At 43.6% G+C, this 22,901-nt stretch overlaps 1 protein-coding gene across 1 annotated transcript; it reads left to right on the top strand.

The window, feature by feature from the left end:
• The first annotated feature begins 11,378 nt into the window (after positions 1–11,378).
• On the top strand, positions 11,379–16,023 carry LOC144752793 (olfactory receptor 10A7-like). Its single transcript, XM_078640646.1, has 3 exons — positions 11,379–11,575; positions 14,072–14,195; positions 15,046–16,023. The coding sequence occupies exons 1-3, from the start codon at positions 11,379–11,381 to the stop codon at positions 16,021–16,023; spliced, it is 1,299 nt and encodes a 432-aa protein (XP_078496772.1).
• Positions 16,024–22,901: the final 6,878 nt, after the last annotated feature.

The raw sequence follows: 22,901 nt of genomic DNA, 5'->3' as shown, positions 1-22,901 counted from the left end.
TGTTTTGTCCAGTTGAAAACTCTGGAGCTCCTTGTTATCGACATTGAGGCCAAAGACTTCCAGAGGTTCACTGAGGCATCGTTTTGCAGCAAGCTACCATTGTCAAATCAAACTTTGGGTCTGAGAAACCCAAGGACCTGCCGACAAGCCCTTCGAAGAGAGGAAAGCTCCAAGAAAAAGACTGAGTCTGAAGGTAAACTTTTGACCTAGCACTCAGCCTAACTCGCCTGCGCCCCATCATGACTGGCCCAAAACGTTGACTTTGTAACAGTCCAGCATGACCAGATGGCCATGAGTGATATTTTAAGCTTTTTGGCGCTGGAATGCCCAATTTTTGATTTAATCTTTATACATTAATACTTTTAGTGTGTCATTTTAAAAATAAACATATTCTCTGTTTTTATAAATTGATGTTGGATTTTCATGGTGTTGTTTGTTTTACTTATCCACTGTTTTGGTGATATTAAATGCTTTACACATAACCTGTCTCCTAAGTTAAGTCTGACTGCTCATTGAGCAAGGATTAGTTTATTGAGAAGACTGGACCTATTAGTGATTGTTGTATTATTACTAGCTGAAGGAGAATACCCAAAGCTACTAATAATTCACTTTCCTACAGTGGGATCATGAACAAGTCACCAAGCACAAGCACAAAAGGATGGCTACTGGTGGTGGTTCTCTATTGCTCTTCCTCAAGCTGTGGAAAGAAAAAAATCATGAGCATCTGTGGCATATCTAGAGTATAAGACAAGTGGAGCATGCAAGGTTGGAGGACTCAGTGTAAGAATCATGAGTAGAGTGGGTGGAGTCATGAATGTGTATATGCGCCTTATTAATCCTGACAGCTTGGGTGGGGTCTTCCCCAAAACGTTTTGCCTTCTCCACTCATGTTTGCTGGAATTCATTTTGTTGGGTTTAGGACTCTGTGCATTTTACCACTGCTAACCAGAGCTAAAGTGGTTGTGCTCAATCCTTAAAACATGGTAAATTTGGCTTACGCCTAATCAGCAAATTTGACTTACTTAGTGTTACTAGATGTACACAGGGCCTGTAAATAAATACATGATACTAGTGGGCCTGCAGTGCTTACTGTGCCACCCACTTAAGTAGCCCTTTAAAACATTGCTCAGGCATTGCCATAGCAGCTTGTGTGCAGTTTTGAACTGCCATTTTGACCTGGCAAAATAAACAATTTTCCAGGCCTATACCTCCTTTCTTAAAACCTATAAGTCGTGAAAGTCATCCTTAATTTGTTTTTTTACTACTGTGAGGCCTTCATCTCCCATTGGATTACATGGTGTTAGCTTATTACATTTCATAAGTACTAACTTTTAATAGAGAACAGGAAAAAAATTCATGTTTGGTCTCAAATGAATTGTAACCTAACATTCTCTTTAATGATAAAGTTGGATTTGAAGTCACAATTCTGAAAATACCACTTTTAGAAAGTTGATAATTTCTTGTCCTAACCATTTTGTGCCTACAGCCTGTGAACTGGGTCGGGTCACATGACTGTGAACAGTTGGCAGCTTGCCTTTCTAAATTTCTCCGAGTCATTGAGACAAAGGGGGACCAGAGGTTGTCAGGATGGGGAAACCTGCTAGAATGGGTGGGGCGGAGTAGTTCCCTGTCCTACTTACATTTCAAGACTGCCTCCAGCACATTCACAAAGGAATCTGACACCAGCCCTTTGGTACCCTACACCACTTGGAGCCTGAACAGTGAAAGGAAATACATTTTTACAACCATATGTTGGGGGTAGTCTAAAAGTTTCTCCTCTTCAAAGGTTCACATCAGGTATAAACATTGGACTTTCTGAGCTACTTTTCAGTACACTCCTTTACTTGTGGAGAGCTCCCAGAAGAAATGCCTTGTACTTCAGAGGACTGCTCTGCTGCTTGAGGTGTGCTTTGTACCTCAGAAGACTGCCCTTCTGCTACCAGAGGGATGCCCTGTTGCTCGAAAAGCCAGTACTGTACCCTCGGTGGTCTGCCCTGCTGCTTGAGGCTTGCCTTGCTGCTTGATCCCAGGACTACCAGAGTGACTCCAAGTGCCAGTTGACTGGCCTCCTGTGTGAGCTACAGGGACATAACATGATCAAGAGACCTTAAACCATGCACCTGATCTCTGTCTGGAGTGAGTCCTGACCATCCCCGAAGTGGTGCACAACCAGCCCCGAACCCTTAGATGTGATGCTAAAGATTCTTCTCCAGCCAAAAACTCCTACATCCACCCGGACATCTCCATTGCAACACCAATCAGCTACAAGATAAAATACTGTGATCACGCCAACCGACAAGCTGGATGCATCGCCATCATACACAAAGAATCAATCACCTGCACCAACACCAATGAAGAAACCACGCTGATCTTGGAACACATGAACTTTCAGCTCAGCAACAACAACAAAACCTTCATGAAAGGCTTCCTCGTCTACAGACCCCAAAGGACCACTAACCAGCCTCAGTGACGCCATCATGTAAATCATCACCCTACACCCAGGAGACCTCAACTTCCACCTGGACGACCTCACTGACACCAACTCCACCAACCTCCTGGATCAACTGGACAACATTAGCCTCAAGCAACTGGTCACAGACTCCATGCCCATAGCAGCACACACACTGAACACCCTCTTCACAACCAGCAACACAATCAGGTAAAGCCAGACCACTGTCACATAGGTATTACTCATCCATAGGATCTGCACATTTGTTGGACAACATAAACTAGGGGCTTCGTGTCTCGACTGATTCCTGCAGGATATGTTGGCCTAAAGACCAGCTACAGTACTACTGTAAGCCCCCCTAACCTTAGCAGAGAACAAATGGTTCCTGGCAACCACTGAATAGGACAACCCTGACCCCTCAGGAATTGTGGAAACAGTACAGAACCTTTCACTCAGTCACTCGTGCTCGCTTTCCCCAGAGAATTATACAGAGAATACACAGTTTGACATTTTCAATAAGTTTATTGAACCAACGTTATTCTTGTATAAAATGTGTGCTGCAGTGATTACTAGACAGAAGCAGATAAAAGTGATTACAAGCACCAAAAGCGTAAATAGTAGATATAGTTCTACTATGGTGCTAAACCAGGCATATAAAACAAGACAATAATCTGTCATACTCCTACTATGCAAACCTTACTCTAAGTGTAGCTAGAGTGTGTGTAGGTGTGGAGCCAAGAATCCCCCAAAGGATGATCCAACCCCATTACCTGATGGCATAGAATGAAGGTTTGGCCTGCAAAAAGGTTCAAATCTGCACACACGGTGTCCAATGGCATATCTGGGACATGTTCTACAGGGCTAGTTAAGTTGGTGGCAAAATCAGTGCTGCAGGCTCACTAGTAGCATTTATTTTAAAGGCCCTGGGGCACATGGTATTCCACTTTACAAGGGACTTATAAGTAAATGAAATGTGCCAATTGGATACAAGCCACTTTTACTATGTTCCGGGGACTTAGCAAAAGTACTTTAGCAGTATGATAAAGTACACATATTCCCAAGGCCAACATAAAGGAATTTAGCAAAGAAATGGGAAGGTTGAAGGCAAAAGGTTTGGGAGTGACCCTGTAGAGAGGGCCTGGTCCAACAATACTGAAAGAAAATTAGTAGTCTTCACCTAAATAGAAGAGAAAGGGAACCAAACATGCACATCAGGTGGGAACCAAAAGTGCATCTTGCATGATCAGCAATGAGGACAGCATTAGGAAGATATATTCTCAAAAAGCTGAATTTTTAGATGCCTGTAAAGGACAGTGAGGTTGGGGCTTTGGTCTGAAATTGCTCAGTAATGAGTTCTAGAAAATGGAAGCCACACATGAGAATGATTGGTGTTGAAAATCTGATATTCTGAAACGTGGGTATTCCAAGTGCAGTGTGTTCCTACTGCACAGGTGTCTTTTACCACTAGGCATGTTTTGATCAAGTTGCTGAGGTAGGATGGAGCTTTAAGTTATAGTACTATGTCTAATTTCTTGCTGTCACCTCAATTGGGAGCCAAAGAGGAGGAGGTAATATGACCATACTTTCTCAAGCAGGATCAGAGTCTGGTCATAGCATGAAATGAGGCCTTTATGGGGATAAGCGATGATTCAGTAGAACCTCTACGACTGCCAGTATATAATTAAAGCATGTGCAGCAACCTTTAGCTGGTCTGATCATAACTTAGGCCTTATGTGTTTTAGGGCCTGAAGGACAAAGTTTGCTGTTTTTGCAATTTTATTAATGTGTTGTACAGCTGAGAAGGCAATTTTGTGTGTGAAATCATGAAAGACCATGCTAGGAGAGAAGGACGGACAAATATCATAAGTTGAGTAGTTAGGGATCCAAATTATTTTTGAGTTTTGGGGAGAATAAAACAAAGTCTGTCTTTTTTTAATTTTTATTTTTAATGAAAGGTGTTGGTCATTCACCCTTTTGGCCTAATGGGAACTGTACACCGCATGATGATGTCTTGTATTGAGGACTTTTTATGTAAACTTCCATATGATCAGCATATGAATGAAGTGAGAATCCTGACCATCGCGGATTGAACTCCCTACCCCAAGGTAAAATTTGAAAAACAAGGGAGCTAGTGTAGAAGCCTGGGACATCCGGCAAAAAACTGTGGTTGAAGCAGTTGATCGTTACTATTTGAGATTGATTAAAAAGATAAGAGGCAAACCAGTTCAACACTGAGCCTCTAAAGCCGATGTGGTGCTCAAGAACTGATCAAATTCACCCATGATCGACAGTATCAAAGGCTGCTGTAGGATCCAAGAAAATGAGAAGACATGAATCCCATCCATACAATATTCAATGAATTTTTGAAGTGGCTCTCTCAACACAGCAAAATCGGTAAGGAAACAAGACTGGCAGTTGGAAATAGGTTTTGAGGGTCAATGCATTTTTTTCAAATTCAAATATACAAATCTTTCGATCACCTTGCTTAATTGTGGCAGGTTAGACACAGGTATGAAGTTAGAAAATAGTTTTGGGTCTAGGTTAGGCTTGGGTGTGAATTGACCCCGTTTAAGCAGTTCTGGGAAATACTCCTGTGAGACTGAAGTGTAGATTAGTCTTAGCCATCTTTTTGCAAATATCGGGAATCTGCCGTTGATTATATGTGCCAATATCCAATCCTGGTGGAAAAAGTGGACTCGAAGTTCTCTATAATCCTGATGAGTTTGTCCAAGCATACCAGTTTAAAATTGCTCAAGCAGTTGGTTGTTATGGGAAAGAGTGGTTTCTCTGTCAGTTGAAATCTAATTAGAGAGTCTCTGATCGAGTAACTCTTATCAAGGAAGTATGGAGGAACACTTGTTCGATTTGTCGATAGGTGGAGATGATATGGATTTTGAGGTGGGTGTGATAATATAGTGTATAGCACTGAGCAGCTTGCATGCATGATTTCTCCCCCAACTCTTGAAGACATTTAGATTTTGCTGTTTATATGTCACCCTGTACTTATTTCTTAATGATTTTTGCTTTCTATAGATGGCTTAAAGGCTCAACAAGCCTTCTCAATGTTCTGAATTGCTCTTCTTCTAGCACTTAGTTCATCTGAGAACTAAGGCTGACTGAGTTTCAGTCTAGGCTGTTTAATTTGAGCGAAGCTAAAACATTTATTGTTGCTTTAATGATCTAGTTGCAGGTCTAGAACGTTAATGTTCCATCGATCGGGAGAGGGCAGTGTGGAAGTTTACTTAATCTATGCTTTTGAAGTGATGACCTAGATATATATCTTTAGGCAAGTGTTTTTAGGCTTTGTTTTGGGAACCTTTAGTTTAGAGAGGTGGATAGGGATGGAGAGTTTGAATGAAATTGGTAGGTGGGTGGACCAATCAATATCTAAAGGGGTGAATATTTAATTTGTACTGGATTCACAACGGTGAGATTGAGAATCCCACCCTTTGTGTGTGTTGGGAGTAAGATGGTGCAAGTGCAGTACAGCTTGATAGGAGTTAGAGGGTATGCGATTTTTGTTTGCCCAGGTAATATTAAAAATTAAGTTGCTATTTTGGAAAAATATGATGTTCGCATGAGGTTCATAGAGAGATATTCAGTACACTGTCATTCAAAATGGCCTTGAGCTTGGTCGGGTGGGGGAAGGTGTGTAAGTGTTGTGTGTTAGAAGGAGTAATTAGGTTTTACAACCATTTCACACTCTGATGATACTCAGCTTTTATTCTCGTTTAATAGTTCCACTCTTAAGGCCCAGTCCAACTTCACGGAAGGTAAGATAGCCATATCAAACTGGATGAGGAGCAATTTCATTCAGTTTAACGCAGGCTAGTGGCGGGTGGACCTAGGTGACTTCCCTGTACCTAAAACTGTTGTCATAAGGTAGCATGTCCACAGCACAGAGATACCCCTTCGGGGTGATTCAGGCACTCTACAAATAAATAAATAATGGATGTTAAAGTTGTAAGCGATTTATTGGATGAGTAAGCAGGGCCAATAGAATGTGAGACAGTTAATAATACCCCCATGAATGATAGCTACGCCTCCAGCTTGTAGAAACATGGCATAACTAGATAGAATGGGGAGGTCTAGTATAGGTTGTGAGTGAGCATTGGGCCCTGTTTCTGTAATGGAGATAATTTTCAGGTTGAATTTAATAATGAGAATGTCAATGTTTTTACGATGTGCATTTGGCAGTCTGCAGTTGTGTAGCATGCAGTCTAAAGGTGACAGTGCGGGTGGTTCCTTGCTTTGGAAGGAAGGAACATGTTTAATTCAAATATGTTTGTTGTGGTTTGCCTTTCCTGAGTGAAAGAGAACTGGTCATAGCGAGTACTCCGGTCCTGGAATACGAATTTGGACAGGTGTGATAACACGTTTGAGGAGAGAGAGAGCAAATGAGCTAAGACCAAATTCATCCAAAGTCACTCTATCTAGGTGAGGTGTCGAGATCCGATGTGTGCTTCCTAAGGAGCTTAGAAAGTTTCTCTTGTACTTTCAAAACTTTTTTGTAGAGGGTGAATGGCTTGCACTGTTTGTTTGTTATGGTTTCTCAAGATACGAAGATAAAGCAGAATTACCAGTACTAAGACAAATTCATTGGTTTTGTTCCTAAGGAGTACGTTTAGTGGGAACCATTTATAATTTGCTGATATTTCATTATAGTATCTTGAATTGTGGGGAAATTCAGGTTTTCCAATTGTGAAAACATGCAGTTTCAAGAGCATCTCCCTACCTGTGGTTGAAGAATCTCTTTATTGGAATTTAGACTTTGAATGCTTTGTTTACTCCAAAAACAAAATGTCTGCTTCTGTTCTGTGAGGAAAACTAAACATGAGTGTAAATCAATTGCACTTTCTGGGTCGATGACCACCGGTGGACATCTTCTGAAGTCTGGTTTGGATATCATCTAGATGGTATACAGCCTTTACAACAAAACTTTTACAACGAACTACCATTACAACGCAACTTTTACAACGCAAACCATTACAACGCATAGCGCTGGGGGGCGCTCTAGGATAGGGAATAGGTTTAATGTACTATCCAACACCTTCCCTACTATCCACGGGGACTGGAGTTGGAATAGTAAATTAAACTATTAACTATCCAGCGCCCAAAAGCATTATGCGTTGTAATGGTATGCGTTGTAAAACTTACGATGTAAAGGTAGGCGTTGTAAAAGTATGCGTTGTAACGTCATACATCCCATCTAGATTAAGCTTGTCGATTTTAGTTGACCTACAGCCTTTTGCATCAAAAACAAAGGGAGCTTGATCATGATTAGAGTCTAGCATGGATAGGGCTTGTTGGTGTAATGCTGTAAATGTTCAACATGAGGGCAGCAAAACCTACATGGTGCCAAAACGAATGTAGGCAGAATTATTAGAGCAGTGCTGCCCACATTTTTAGGTTGAGCATTGTCAGCACGCAGGCGCCAACTACAAGACCAGCTGTAATCAATAAAACCACTCTATTCCCACTTCCTGCTTAATGCCTGCCATTGGGAAAAACCGTGAAAGAAAATAGTGCTCACAGACTGTAGATAAAACAGACCATGTAAAAATACAAGTAAAAAGTCCAGTCCCTATGGGCGGTTACAAATACAGACAATGCGGTACTAAGGAGTGACTACTAAGCCTATTCATGAATCAAAAGCAACCATTTAGAAACACAAGTAACAGGAACCAATTGAAAAGATGGGTGGACCATGGGCGGAGCCTCAAGTCCATACCTGAATACAGCATGTCTTGAAGAGCAGCGCATGCACTGCCCAGGCTCAACCTTAAAAAAGCAGCATTTGTCAGAAGACATAGGGCCTGATTCTGATGAGGTTAGGAAGGCCTCCTAATGGCATTTGCTCCGTCCAAATCACATTGGGAAAGTGTCTTTCCGACCGACTCTGAAAGGTTTCTGACCGACCTAGTATGATGCGTGTTAGGCGTTAGGAATATCCCAATCTGAAACCGACGGCATTTGGAATTACCGGGCCGTATGGAGCAGAATCTTATGTTTCTACAGGCCATGTTTCAAAACGACTGAGTACGATGTTAGATTTGGACATCCTTTCCGAATCGTGCCATCCGATTCAAATCAGCAGTTGGAATCAGACTTTGGGGGACCGTATTGGGCCTCCTGCACCTGGAGCTTTCCCAATAGGGTCCATGGGGGCCCCAGAGGTCCTCCCCTTATCAGCCATACACAGTGTGCCTGCCACAGGGTGCTCGTTTTCCTCAACTACCCCTTTCTTCAATGGGAGCCTATGTATTTGTCGTAACAAAGGCTCCCATTGAAGTCAATGGGAGTCCAACCAAATCGTATCTATAAGCATTTGGATGCATCATACTCAGTCAGTTGGACTCTTCTGATCCGATTCGGTTGGAAACTATACCCAAACCCATTTGGTCGGGAAACTTTCCAAACCGCATCAGAATTGGGCCCAAAGTCTGACATTTAGACTCCTGTCTTTGATTCGCAGCAAATAAATGCAGAAAAAAATCAATGCAGAATTTAATGACATTGTTATTTATTGCTTGGGCTTTCCCAACACATCCAAAAATCGGATCAAGACCCACTGTTGCAGCACAGTTTTTAAAAACACTGATTTAGAGTTCTCCTTAGGTCTGCCCAAGACCTCTGCACCTTCATAGGTTCTCCTCTGAAGACACTAAAATTTGCTGTGTGACCGCCAGCAAACTTTTATCTTTTTCAAAAACAAACTTCTAAAGTGGAAGATTGTTTTGTGAAAAAATAAATGATAATGACACTAGCACTCTGGGAGTTTCCTCCCCTGGGTGGTGGGCGTACATTTTTTTTCTCTGCTTGGGACCGCTTGTTTCCTGAAAAGAAAAAAAGTAGATCATAATATCTGCTCTAAATAGTTTGGACGATCTGATGGATTTACACCAAAGTCTCCAAGTACCTTAGGCCGTCAGTGCAAGTTTTCCATGGGGGAGCTGGTGGGGGCACAGCTGGCAGAAAGGTTACGGGACTCTAAATAGAGTACGTGAAACATCAGTTTTGCAGACTGGGTAATCTTCCACATTTGTAACAGGATATCCTGTCCGGGAATCTCTAAATGAGTCCCTATGTTGGTGTAGTACTAAGTTTGAGTAATGCTGTAAAAATCTCCACAAGGCATCAACACTCCTATGTGGTGCCACAACATAACCTGGCCAGGAATATAAATAAATGTTCCAGAACTTTATTCCTGTAGTTTGTGGACAGGTAGTAATAAAGTCAGTACTGAGAAAAATAGAGAATGTAACGAGCAACGTTTTTGTTTTCTGTACTTAATTCCTTCCAGTAAATTGTCAATAATTTGGTAGAGCAATATGGTTCATCAGGACTTGCTGCACACATAGCTATATATCTGCATGATGGCCGTATAACATGAATGTAGCTTGTGCCACCTACCTGTATACCTCTTTTATTTCAAAAGTTGAATGAGCTCTCTTGTGTTATAGAGAGTGGAGGTTACAGATACATGTGCAGTCCATGGTAGAGCTGTTACCCAGGAATGGGCAGAGATGGAAGACAGGCGTCTTATTAATGATCCACGATGTAGAGTCTCAAAAGTATCATGGGCAGGGCTGGATTCTTCCTGTTTTCGAAGTCGGATTCATCTCAGATTGTGTTCCAGGGCAGTGGGTGTTTATCTGTGTTGGTTGCAAACAGACAACCTTCCAACTCACAAAGCACTATTATGTGTCACATGTTAAAAGCTCTCTTCACATGGCTTTCCAGTGAAGAGTCAATGTCACATGATGCACACCGGTGCATCCCTTTTTTCGCATTGGGCTTGCCCATATTTATAAGGCCACTTAAAGTCACCCTGCCTGACTTTTCATGCCCTTATACATATGGACTCCTTTCACGCATCACTCTGCGTAAAAGTGGTGTTCCATGGGTGTTGCTGTGGGTGTTCTCACGCAACATCCATGAAAACTGACATGGATTCAGCAATTTAATCTTTTGTAAAGCCGGGAATGCATTTGAATCCTACGCCTCCCAGTGGAGGCATAGGAGTGGTGCAACGAGGAGAAATACTTTTATTTCTCCTACTTTTTGGGTTTCGCCTGCCGAAGGCTGCGCTCTGCGCAGCTTTTCGGCGCAGGTGAAATCCTATGTTGACCATAAGGACTTCGGGAACGTCCCCCGGCTCTCATTGGCTAGCTCCATAAATGGAGGCTAGCCATTGGGTGCCGGATCTGTCCGTCAAGGCTGGACCAGATTCGGGGGCGTTCCCGAGATTTTTTCCCTGGGCGGAGTTTCTCGTGTCCTCTCCCGCCCCCCTCCCGCCGTCCGTGTCCTCTCCCGCCCCCCTCCCGCCGTCCGTGTCCTCTCCCGCCCCCTCCCGCCGTTCGTGTCCTCTCCCGCCCCCCTCCCGCCGTTCGTGTCCTCTCCCGCCCCCCTCCCGCCGTTCGTGTCCTCTCCCGCCCCCCTCCCGCCCCCTGTGTCCTCGTAGGTGCTTGTTGTTCTCCTTCGCCTCAGCGGGAGGGGGAGGCGGCGGAGGAGGGCGCAGGGCCCTCCCAGGCCTCGCCTCCTCCAGGATCAGCATGGAGCGGAGGGGGAAGCCATTAGTTTCCAAGCCCTTCCCCCACCATACGCCCTCTTCCCGCACACAGCACACCACTACCTCCTCGTCCCCCATCTTACCTCAGCCAGCGCCTGCCCGAGGGCCGCCCGCGGGGGAGCAGGCTCGGAATTAGAGCCGAGGGGGAGCGGCGCCAGGCCCGAGACTAGACCCCGGTGCTGCGGAGGGGGAGAAGGCCCAGGGCCCGCGCCGTGGGAGGTAGGGGACCGAGCGAGGCCCGTGGATTCACTCGGAAGGTTTTCAGCCCCTTTCAGCTTCCGCCACCGGAGAAGCGAAGGAGAGTCTTTATTTGTGCCGGGCGGGGGGGAAGGGCGCCCCCCACCGCCGGGAAGCAGCATGGACGAGCAGGGCCAGCTGATGCAGGGCCGGGGGGTGGGCCTGCCAGGGCACCCCCCGCACCAGGGGCCCCCGGGCCTGCAAGGAATGAACCCCCACCAGGATAACGGGGAGCCTCCACGGAAGCAAGACATCGGGGACATTCTGCAGCAAATCATGACTATCACGGACCAGAGCCTGGACGAGGCGCAAGCCAAGTGAGTGATTACCCCGGGGTGACTCCCTGGTGCCCTCTTCAACCCCGATCCCCCTCCCACCCTCAAGTCCCTTACTGCACCTTCCTGTCCTCAGCAGACTCTCCTTACTGTACTCTCTAGTCCTCATTTGGTTCCCTCAACTGTACCCTCCAACCGTCACCACCAACTTCACCCTCTAATACTCATTCCCAACTATCACCCTGGTCCTTACTCCATTGTGCAACCCTCTCGCAGGGGCACGCTCCAATTCCACCCCCATACTGAGTCATCCAACCTCGCCCTTCTTCCTCTGACGCCCCACTTGCACTTTGCCTACAGAACCCCCCTGCCGAACACCCCCTAAATCTTGGGTGACCGGCATGTCAAATAAGTGCTTATTCCTCTGTGCAAGTCCTCTACCGTACTACTGTCCTCAACAGTTTAAAGCGTAGCGAGATCGCAGGCCTGCGGAGTGCTGGCTCCCCCACTCATACTACATCCCAACATCAACCTGAACATGGGTAAGCAGCATGTCCATTGGCATGCTTATTACCCCCATGACCCGCCCCAACCACACCATGGAGCCCTACTAAACCTCCCCTGCTAAGTTCAGAGCCTAAATGTGGCTCCGGCTAAGACAAGACCGCCCCCACACTGCGATCACAGAGCGGAAGAGGCTCAGGCATTGGGAATTCTACAGCCTCCTCCGCGGACCCCCACAACAATAACCAGAGACTGGACCTTGCTTACGCCAAGCCGTACTGAGCCTACATGGGCCACAGTTGGAAGGAACCACCCTCTTTCCCAATGCCCTTCTTCCGCGTTATAAGACCCCAACATCGAACATAGACTGGTTGAGGCGAAGGCCCCTTCAGAAGTACCCGCACCTAGATCCAGACCACAAGGGACATAAGAGGCGAGTGCCTGCCTCTTCGCCAATTACCCCAACTCCTACTAAACCACCCTGCATCCCATGGATTGCGTAACTTCCACCGATCCACCCAACCGTAAATCGGACTATCCCCGTACCACTGCAGTGCCAGGGACAACAGGCCATTTCATGGGTCATCTTGCCCCGTTCGAGTTATAGTTCTTACTCTCTATCACACTCATTTAATTTACATTTCGCTGCTCCAGGTACCATTCTTCAGTTTCCAACTTGTTCACTTTGTGCCTCAAGTTTCTTTTACCCTCTTACATTGTTTTCTTTTTCCCTCTTGTATTGTTTTCTTTTTCCTTCTTGCATTGTTTTCTTTTTCCTAACTCCGTCTTAGTTCCCTTTCATACTTTTCTCTCCAACTTATCTACTCTCCTTAACTAGTATCCTCTTCAAATTCTCGGTCCTCCTTTATTGGTTCCTCCCGTGGGCACCTGCAACTCTATCTCCCTGATACGCCACTTGCTTCTTTCTCTTCATGATCCTCATTATCTCACTCCAGATTATTTGATTTCCCATAATTTATCTCTCTGGTCCCTCTTCTCTCTCCAGCTCTCCTTACCCATTTATTCTATTTTTTTTGTTGTCTTCTTTTGTTGGCTCCATTCTATTGCTAACTCGCTCTACAAATGCAATAGGTCTCACATTTGCGAGAGATGTAGCTAATGGCAATGTAAATGACATTTATTTATCTGTTTTCTAAACTAACTCATAAATACAAATTTTGTCATTTACAATGCCAATAGCTGTAACTTTTCCAAAGGCGAAACCATTGCATTGTAAATGCTTGTTTACTCTTCTATGCGTGCTGCATTCTGCAGCATGCATAGAAAGAGGAAAATGCCATTAATTATTGTTTTTGTGCCGGAAGGTGTCCCTCCCTGCACAAAAACAATTATCCATGCAATGCAGTCAACCTTGAAACATGATGCAAGGGTGCCTGCGCAGGCAATTTCAAAGATGACAGGTGCTGATTTAATTCTTAACTTACGATCAGCTTGGTTCCTTCTCCATATAGTTTATTATTTTTTCAGTGCTTTTTATCAAATAAGATTGGTTCCGGTGGTCACAACTGTGGCGGATTAGCTTTGGATATCTGAGGAGCTACCATGCTGTAGAAGTCATTAAGCTCTGATTGGTCGAACACTTTTTCTTTGGCCTCCTCAATCAAGGACAATAATGTAATGTACCTCCTTTTTTTCTGAGAAAATGTATAATACTACAATGTGTAGGACAAGTGCATTCTTGTGATTATGACGCTAATCTTTAAGAGTTTAATTAGCCAAGGGGTGATGGTGGTGTTCCCGGCTGAGATCCTCATGAGAAGGCGGCTGTAGATGCTCTCCTTAGTCAGCCATCTTGGAACTTCTTGACTGTTTAATGAATATATTGAAATATTAGTTAAATAAATACATACATAGATAGAATCTTTATATATTTATATCTATAGACACATTCTTTATAATGGACAACTGAAAAGTAGTGTTAGTGTATATTCACTTAGAAAAAATACATGATGACATTGTTCCAGATTGTAGTCCCTTTCATATTCTGTTATTTGTGTTCTTCTTTCTGCTAAGACTCATCATCATCATCTGTGCTCTTTGGCCCATCCTCAATGTCCTCAGGTATTGGTACACGTCACATGATGTCAAAGTTATAGAGCATAGCACATACAACTATGCTGCAGAAAACCTTATCTTGGTAGTTATGTAGGGCATAGTCAGTACAACACAGACATATAAAGCTCTACTTTAGGAGGCCAAAGGTATGCTCTGTTGTGTTCCCTGTCTGGTGGTGTGCTTGGTTAGATGCTTCCTGGTGAACATTACTGGACTGCAGTACTGGTGTCACAGCCAAATCATGAGGATGTATCATGCGTTACCTGCAGAACAGAAGCACGTGGGTGTAAGTAGTGCAAGTGTGAATGCACATGTAGGTGTACATCTACTCCAACAAACATGTTGTAATAGAGGTAAAAGTTATTGCGAAATTGACTTTGCTGAGAATCGTCATCGGTGTAAAGTTACACATGATTACATTGCAACATGTATGTGTAACCTTAGGAGATGACAACTCTTTAATCGTACTGCTGGTGTGTGTGGAGATTGGATTATATTGCATTGCAATGTTGATGGGTCAATTAATCTTCTGCTCACCAAGGAACCATATACATTTAGAGAGATACGTCTCAATAGTATGACCACTGTTGCTCCTCTGTAGAATCGTGGGTCAGCCAGCTACATTTCGGTATAGACTTTCTAGTTTATGTTTTTTTCTCTTTTGCAATTCAGATGCAGCTCCGTGTGTCTCAGTGGTCTTTCATACAGCCTTTAATAATACATCCTATGAAAAAATGTGTCATTGTTATAAAAATGTATATTTCTCCAAACTTCTCTAATGAAATATGTAGGAAGACGTAAAGAATCTCTAGGCAAGCTTCCTGCATAGCAGCAATCTATAAATTGTGATGACTATTTTCACCCTTGTGTTGCGGACAGTGTGTGCATCGTAATCTACTGCTTTCATTGAATCTTTTTTCTCTTTTCTCCAGATGACATCCTCCAGCAATGGGACATGGGAAAACCAGACCACTGTCAAGGACTTCATTCTCTTTGGCTTCTCCAATCTACCCTTCCGCCTGCAGATTTGCCTTTTTGTTCTCTTTCTGTTTATTTATCTCTTCACACTTGCTGGAAATGTCATGATTATTATAATTGTCACACTGGACTCTGTTCTTCACACGCCCATGTACTTTTTCCTCAAAAACCTGTCTTTTCTGGAACTCTGCTATATTTCCGTGACTGTGCCGAAGATGTTGGTCAACTTTATAGCTGAAGATAAGAGCATCTCTTTCGCAGGCTGCACTGCCCAGATGTACTGCTTCTTTACACTGGGTGTGACTGAGTGCTTCCTCCTTGCTATGATGGCTTATGACAGGTATGTAGCCATCTGCAACCCTCTCAACTATGCCATAATCATGAATTCAAACAAATGCCTGCAGCTGGCAGCCACATCTTGGGTTGGGGGCAACCTGATCTCTCTAGGCCAGACAGCCTCTATCTTCAGCTTGCACTATTGTGGCCCCAATGTCATCGAACACTTTTTCTGTGACATTCCACCAGTTCTGAAGTTAGCATGCACTGACACAACCCTCAACAAGATCTCAGTATCTGTCACTGGATTTCTCGTGCTCCCTATGCCTTTTCTCCTTGTGCTGTACTCTTATGGCCGGATAATGTCTGCTATTTTAAGGATCCGCTCAGCAGAAGGCCGGAAGAAGGTGTTTTCCACCTGTGCCTCCCATTTTATCTCAGTAACTCTCTTTTTTGGGACTGGGGGCTTCACCTATGTTAGGGTAAAGACCACTGGTTCCTCCAAGGATAATGACATGATGTTATCCCTTTTGTATAGTGTGGTGACACCTCTCTTGAACCCCATGATCTATAGTTTAAGGAACAAAGAGGTGAAGGGAGCCCTGTGGAGGTTGATAGATAGAAAGATACTGTCAAAGAGGATGCACTTGTTCTGATTGACCACAACTGACTGGATCGCATATTACTAAACACATTTGTATTGACGCATCATTCAATCAAATAAAGTTGTGTAGCAGATATAAGTGGAACAGGACAAGGGTACAATATGGAGAAACAGAGGGAAAGATTTAGCTTAGTATTGAGCTTTTTTAGATTGGAGGTGGAGCAGGTGGGTGACATTTTCAAGTGACCTCCAGGATGACCTCCTATCTGGGGTTTACAGTTAATAGAGGTGATAGTTCGTGTTCAGCATCTGTATTTTTTTGTGGGACCTGTTGAGTGCCAGTATTTCAAAGGGAGAGTTAAATAGGGTTTTTAGTTGGCCATATGCATCAGTGAAAGGTAAAATGGTCAGTTACATCACACAGAAAATCTGAAGTATGAAAAAATGGCCAATTAGTGAATCATTTTGTGACTATAAGCTAAAAATAAAAATCCCAGATTATTCTTTAATATCACCACAAAGTACAATGTTTTCCATCCAAATCCCCGTCTCATCATACTCTCACTTGCTTCTTAATGTAAACCTTAAAAAAGGCTTCCATGCAATGGTGCAAAATGCACAAACAATGGCCATTGTATTTAATCTTTTTAAACTTTGAAACTGAAAGAACACAACAGTTTTTTCAGGGACAGCTCATGAAACAACTAACTGTATGATTTAATACCTACTGTGTTACGACTCATTTTTGCTTTATGTATTTGTAAACATGACATGCACTCCAAGTGCACACTCACCCGTACTTAGTTTATTGTACAAAGAGTTTGGATCTTGCCTGGCCTTTTAACCAACAGTAGCCTTGCATACCTGAATTGTCCTACTGGAAGATTAGAAGCGCTTCGTGTACTTTCCTTAAATTCTGCTGACCTCGGCTGATAATTTGGAAATATGTTGTTATCTCCCGTCTCTTCTGCCACGTTTAGTGATGGGGAAAACCGACAGAGCGGAAGAGGCCTGCCTGACTCAGAAATCATCTCAGCTTAGACAAGTTAACTCCATTAACGAACTGGAAGAGATCTTATCATCCCACCCCCACTGTTCAAACATTGATTTTAATTGGTGATGGGGGCTTTTGAGACGCCCACTCTTTGACATTGCTATGTAGCGCACGTTGTGCGCTGTTGTAGGCATGCACTGTGCATTCTGCCTAAGATCATGGATTGTGCCTGTGTGAAGGGTTGTTCCTAAATTACGCCCTCACATGCACAATCCAGTGAACCATCTACAGAGTGACGTCTGTTTACTCTGTAATGCGATAGCATTTAAAGAGAAAGCTCTCCCTACCGCTTAACATCGGAAGGACCTCAGCACTTACTTGCGTACAGGTAAAACACGCTCTAAAAAGAGCATGTTATCATGCCCACTGTTGCAGATAGGCTTCTAATAGTATTGAGCTCCAGTGAACCAATGCAGGGCCACTGTGGCAGCTCACAAAATGTGGGGGACGCAGCTCTAAAACCCCTGTGGACCCATCTGCCACTGCTGCAGTTGTAAAATTACTATTAGTAAACTTAAACTTGCAGTTTGTGTATGCAATTTTGTTTTTTACACAAAAGCGTAAGTTTACCTTTGTGAAACAGGCCCGCCATATTTATGGTGTGGATATTTACCAGGGGAGGCAAATCCCTCAGCTTCCTCCAGGGCACTCGTAATCAAAGAGAAGGTAAATAACAAACAGTTTTTACTCTGCTTGCAGAAACAAATGCACATATGTTCACAATAGCATCCTAGTGGCACACTTCTAAACAGGAAGTGACATCAGAACATTTCCTAGGATTCAGATAACCCAGAAGTGGCATTACTACATTTTCAAGAATCTACCTCTATGGGAAGGAAAACCATTTATAAAAAGAAGAACCAGGCAAGCTGACTCCATTTCCCAGCTTCCATCTCTACAGCAAGTGGCATCAGCACACTGCCCAGTAAATACCTCAACAGTAAAAGAGATCAATACACTTTCCACCTGAAGCATCTGACTTCCTCCCCTACTTCAATCAACTCTTCAGTGCGTCCCTCAGCCCTTGAATCCCAAACTCAGGGCAAACACAGACATGAGTGTCTTCAGGATTGGCCTCATATCACCAGACAATACCCCTCCTGCACTACAGCTGCTGAAAACACCTATAAGTTCAAATGTAATCAAATGACTAGCTCAATACACTGAAAACATGCTCATCAATGCACACTCACCAGTACTTCAACCTCCAGAAATCGCATACCTCATGAATTATCACAGCCTTGAAATACTTTTCATCACAGAAAATGACTCACCCCAACATCCTCATACATCATTTGTGTTCTTGTTTCCACAGGCTACAGCATACAGCAAGTGGATCAGGCTCCTAAGTGAAAAGATCATATCATCATCCATAGGTGCTCCTGGTCTGACACCCGAGACACATAAGCAACAGATAGATTCATGGAGTTTCTCACATGCCACCTTCCACACTCTGAATCCAGGTCCATCATATTTCAACACATCTAAAGGGCAACTGGTGAGAATAATAACTCCATAGATTAATTTTGGAACTTCCTCATCCCCAGCTCATCCATCTGACATAACCACAATACTGTCCTTAGTATCTGCTAAAGCCAATTACCAATTTTATGAGTGAAGCAGCCTACAGCAGCAGAATGCTCATGAAAACCATCAGAGGATGTAGCCTTACGGCTAGGGCAGTTGACCTCAAAGCTGGGGAAACGGGGTTGAGTCTCGGCAGGGTTGCTCAACATCCTGAGATTCTGCTAAATCACTTAATCTTCCTGCGCCTAACAAAAATGAATGTGTTAATCTATAGCAGTATGCACTCCTTTCGTGGGATGTGTCCCCCTGGGGCACTACAAATGTCCTTTATCATAGGCTCTTTCAGTTTATAATGAAGGTAAACACTTCACGTCTGTTGAACGTCAATTCATGTATTTTATTCTTCATACATTATGTCTCCATTTTCGACTAGTTTTGCAACTCATAGTAGGCAGACTATTTTTGCATCCAATGCATTTGGGCTTTTTTCACCCTTCATCAGGGATTAGTCCTAGGACAAACGTAGAAATCATGAGGGACTACATTCTTGCACTGCATTATTTATATCCAGGTATGTCATAATTATGGTGTACCATGCTAGGTGAACAGCCCGTTGGTGATGAAAATGGCTTAATATCAATTTGAATGGTCGAGATTACCGTGGTGTTTGTGGGTGTCATGCGTATAAAACAAACGGTCGATGTGTTATTCAGTTTAGCTTGCTCATGTCGCTCTAAATAAAGTTTTGTGCATTGAAGAAAGTGCACAGTGTCATTGAAAACAAAAGGTGTTAGTTGGTGTACACAGACTAATTCAGGCTGTTGTTGGTGAAACAAGAAGCTTGTTTCTAAGAATATTGTGAACATCAGTGGTTTTAAGTTAAACCGAACACCAGCAAGTGTATGGGCCAAAAAACAAACTGGCGTTTAAGCAAGTTTGCGCACATGATTCAAGGTGCACATTCATAAAAGTGTTGGTCTAAAAACAGTGACTGGTGCATGGGCAGAAAACAAACTCGTGTTTATGCTAGCAAGAGATTGCACCCGTGATTAAAGGTTTTAACAGAGTGCATGCTCAACTCAAAGGAAACCGGAGCTTGCGGTTAGTTCTCCATTTTCTTTTAAAACAAAATTATAGGTCAAAGCTTCCTGGTTATGCAGGTTTTCGTACCTCACTATGGGGCCGATTACGATGGTGGGAAGTCCGCCACCACTGGGCCAGCGGTGAGGACCGCCGGCCCAGCGGTAGTGGACTTCCCACCATCACCCTTAAAATTCCCACCGTCAAATTAGGATAGCGGTGGGAAGGGGAAAGGTACCTCGGCGGACGGAAAGACCGTCCACCGTGGTCCCGCAAGCCGGGCCTTTTCCGCCCGCCTTGCTGGACCAGGTACAATGGGGCTATGGTGGCAGTGCCGTGCAAGCACCGCCGTGGGCATTATGATGCCTGTCTTTTGCGGCGGAGTTCCCACCACAAAAAGTCAGGCGGAAAATGCCTTGGGGCCCGTTGTGGGCCCCTAGGAAGGTGGGGGGGTGGGGTGCTGCATGTGGGGGGGTACCATAGGTACCCCCCTACATTTGCATGTACAAGGTGGCAGGCACCGCACGGTGCCTGCCACGTTGTACATGCAAATGTAAAACATGTGTTTTTACATTGTGGCGGGTGCTGCCACTCAACACTATGTAAACATACAGGATGCGCCCGCCAGTGTGGAGGGCGCATCCTAATTCGTTTTGCGGGACCGCCACACCTATGGCAGGCGGTCCCTTTTCCAGCAGCGATTTTGTCCGCCCGCCATCGTAATCGGCCCATATGTGTTGGTAACAACTCGGACTCTTTCGCCGATGTGCGTTAGTTGTGACTTGGTCTCAATGTAATTTGAATCTACTATGGGTGATGGTTGTAAAAAAAGGACTAAGCGTTTCGGCCATCTTAAAGTGTGTTCTCAACCGGGAGGCTATAATGGAAAAAGGACTAGCTATAAAACAAATCGCTAAGGTGGCCATCCTAAAAGGTGTATAAAGAAAGAAAATAATCCTAGTACAAATGTATGTGCATTGACATCACAATAGTGAGCGCCAAAAAATAGGTCATCGATATTTCATAGTAAAACATTATGTATAACATTATAAATAACATGCCAGTTCAATCTGTTCGTTCATTCCAAATGGATGTATGCTGTCAAGTCATTTTATCCAATAGTTTTCACGTTGGAGAAGGTATTTTCTGTTGTCTCGACCTTCTTGTTTGGATATCGCTTTTAGGATTAAAAATTTTAGTTGACTAATAATGTGATTGTTTTGAAGAAAAGAGTTCACCACAACCGACTTTAAGTTCTTTGTGCGTATGTTGGATTTGTGCTTGTTGTTTCTGGTTTTAATTTTTCTCTCAGTTTTTCCATCGTAAACAATGCCGCATGGGCATTTGAATAGGTAAACTACGTTCATAGTGTCAAACGTGGCCGTGACTTTAAGTTTGATGTTTTGACCTCTTCTGGGGTGTGTCACCATTGCGCCTGTGATGATATTATTACAGTTATTACAATTGTTGCAAGCGATGGTTCCTTTAAATATATGTGTGTCTTTTGTCATGGTATGTAATAGCATTTCCCCCAAATTGTTGTTCCTAGTGTAGGTCGAGACAACCGAAAATACCTTCTCCAACTTGAAAGCTATTGGATAAATAGACTTGACAGCATACATCCATTTGCAATGAACGAACAAATTGAATTGGCATGTTATTTATAATGTTATACATAACGTTTTACTATGAAATATCGCTAACCTACCTTTTGTTGCTCACTATTGTGATGCAATGCGCATATATGAGGAGGAGTGTGGCTCACTGATTAGAGCGGCAGACCCTGATGCAGAGGTCAGCCCGGGACCAGGGTTCAATTCCCGACGCGGCAGGGTCCTGAGCCCAAAATGTCCACTGACTCGATAATTCTCGCCTCGGTGCCTATTCTAATCATGGGGTCCCACGCTGCAACTCTGGGCAATAGTTGCTTAATCTCCACTACGGCGGCCCACCCGCTGCGGGATGCCTGGCTTTCACCTTGGGGATACCCAGTAGGGGTTATCTCACAGGGAAAAGCCAGGACGGGTTCCCAAGGCAAGCGCCTTGATGCCTTCGGGTGATACGTGCGCTATATAAGTCGCAATACATTTACATTTACATTTACATATATTTGTACTAGGATTATGTACTTTCTTTATACACCTTTTAAGATGGTAGCCTTAGCGATTTGTTTTATAGCTAGTCCTTATTTCATTATAGCCTCCCGGTTGCGAACACACTTTAAGATGGCCGAAACACTTAATCATTTCTTTACTACCATCACCCATAGTAGATTCAAATTACATTGAGATCAAGTCACAACTAACGCACATCGGCGAAGCAGTCCGAGTTGTTACCAGCACATAGTGAGGTATGTAAACCTGCATGACCAGGAAGCTTTGACATATAATTTTGTTTAAAAAGAAAACAGAAATAACCGCAAGCTCCGGTTTCCTTTGAGTTGAGCATGCACTGTGTTGAAACTTTTAATCACGGGCGCAATCACTTACTCGCTTAAACACAAGTTTGTTTTTTGCCCATGGACCAGTCACTGTTTTTAGACCAATCGTGTTTACGACACTTTTATGAATGTGCACCTTGAATCATGGGCGCAAACTCACTTAAATGCAAGTTTGTTTTTTGGGCCATACACTTGCCGTTGTTCAGTTTAACTTAAAACCACTGATGTTCACGATATTTTTTGAAGCGAGCTTCTTGTTTTACCAACAACAGCCGGAATTAGTCCGTGTACACCAACTAACACCTTTTCTTTTCACTGACACTGTGCACTTTCTTGAAAGCACAAAACTTTATTTAGAGCGACATGAGCAAGCTAAAATGAATAGGCATCAACTGTTTGTTGCATACGCATGGCACCCATGAACACCACGGTAATCTCCACCATTCAAATTGATATTAAGTCATTTTTATCACCAAAGGTCTGTTCACCTAGCATGGCACACCATAATTATGACATACCTAGATATAAACAATGCAGCGCAAGAATGTAGTCCCTCATGATTTCTACGTTTGTCCTAGGACTAATCCCTGATGAAGGGTGAAAAAAAACCAAAATGCATTAGATGCAAAAATAGTCTGCATACTATGAGTTGTAAAACCAGTCTAAAATGGAGACATAATGTATGAAGAATAAAATACATGAATTGACGTTCAACAGACGTGAAGTGATTACCTTAATTATAAACTAAAAGAGCCTATGATAAAGGACATTTGTAGTGCCCCAGGGGGACACATCCCATGAAGGGCGTGCATACTGCTACTTGCTGTAA

This window comes from Lissotriton helveticus, chromosome 5_1 (genome assembly GCF_964261635.1).
Source record: "Lissotriton helveticus chromosome 5_1, aLisHel1.1, whole genome shotgun sequence".
NCBI classification, from domain to species: domain Eukaryota; kingdom Metazoa; phylum Chordata; class Amphibia; order Caudata; family Salamandridae; genus Lissotriton; species Lissotriton helveticus.
This window is presented reverse-complemented; position numbering and strand designations above follow the sequence as displayed.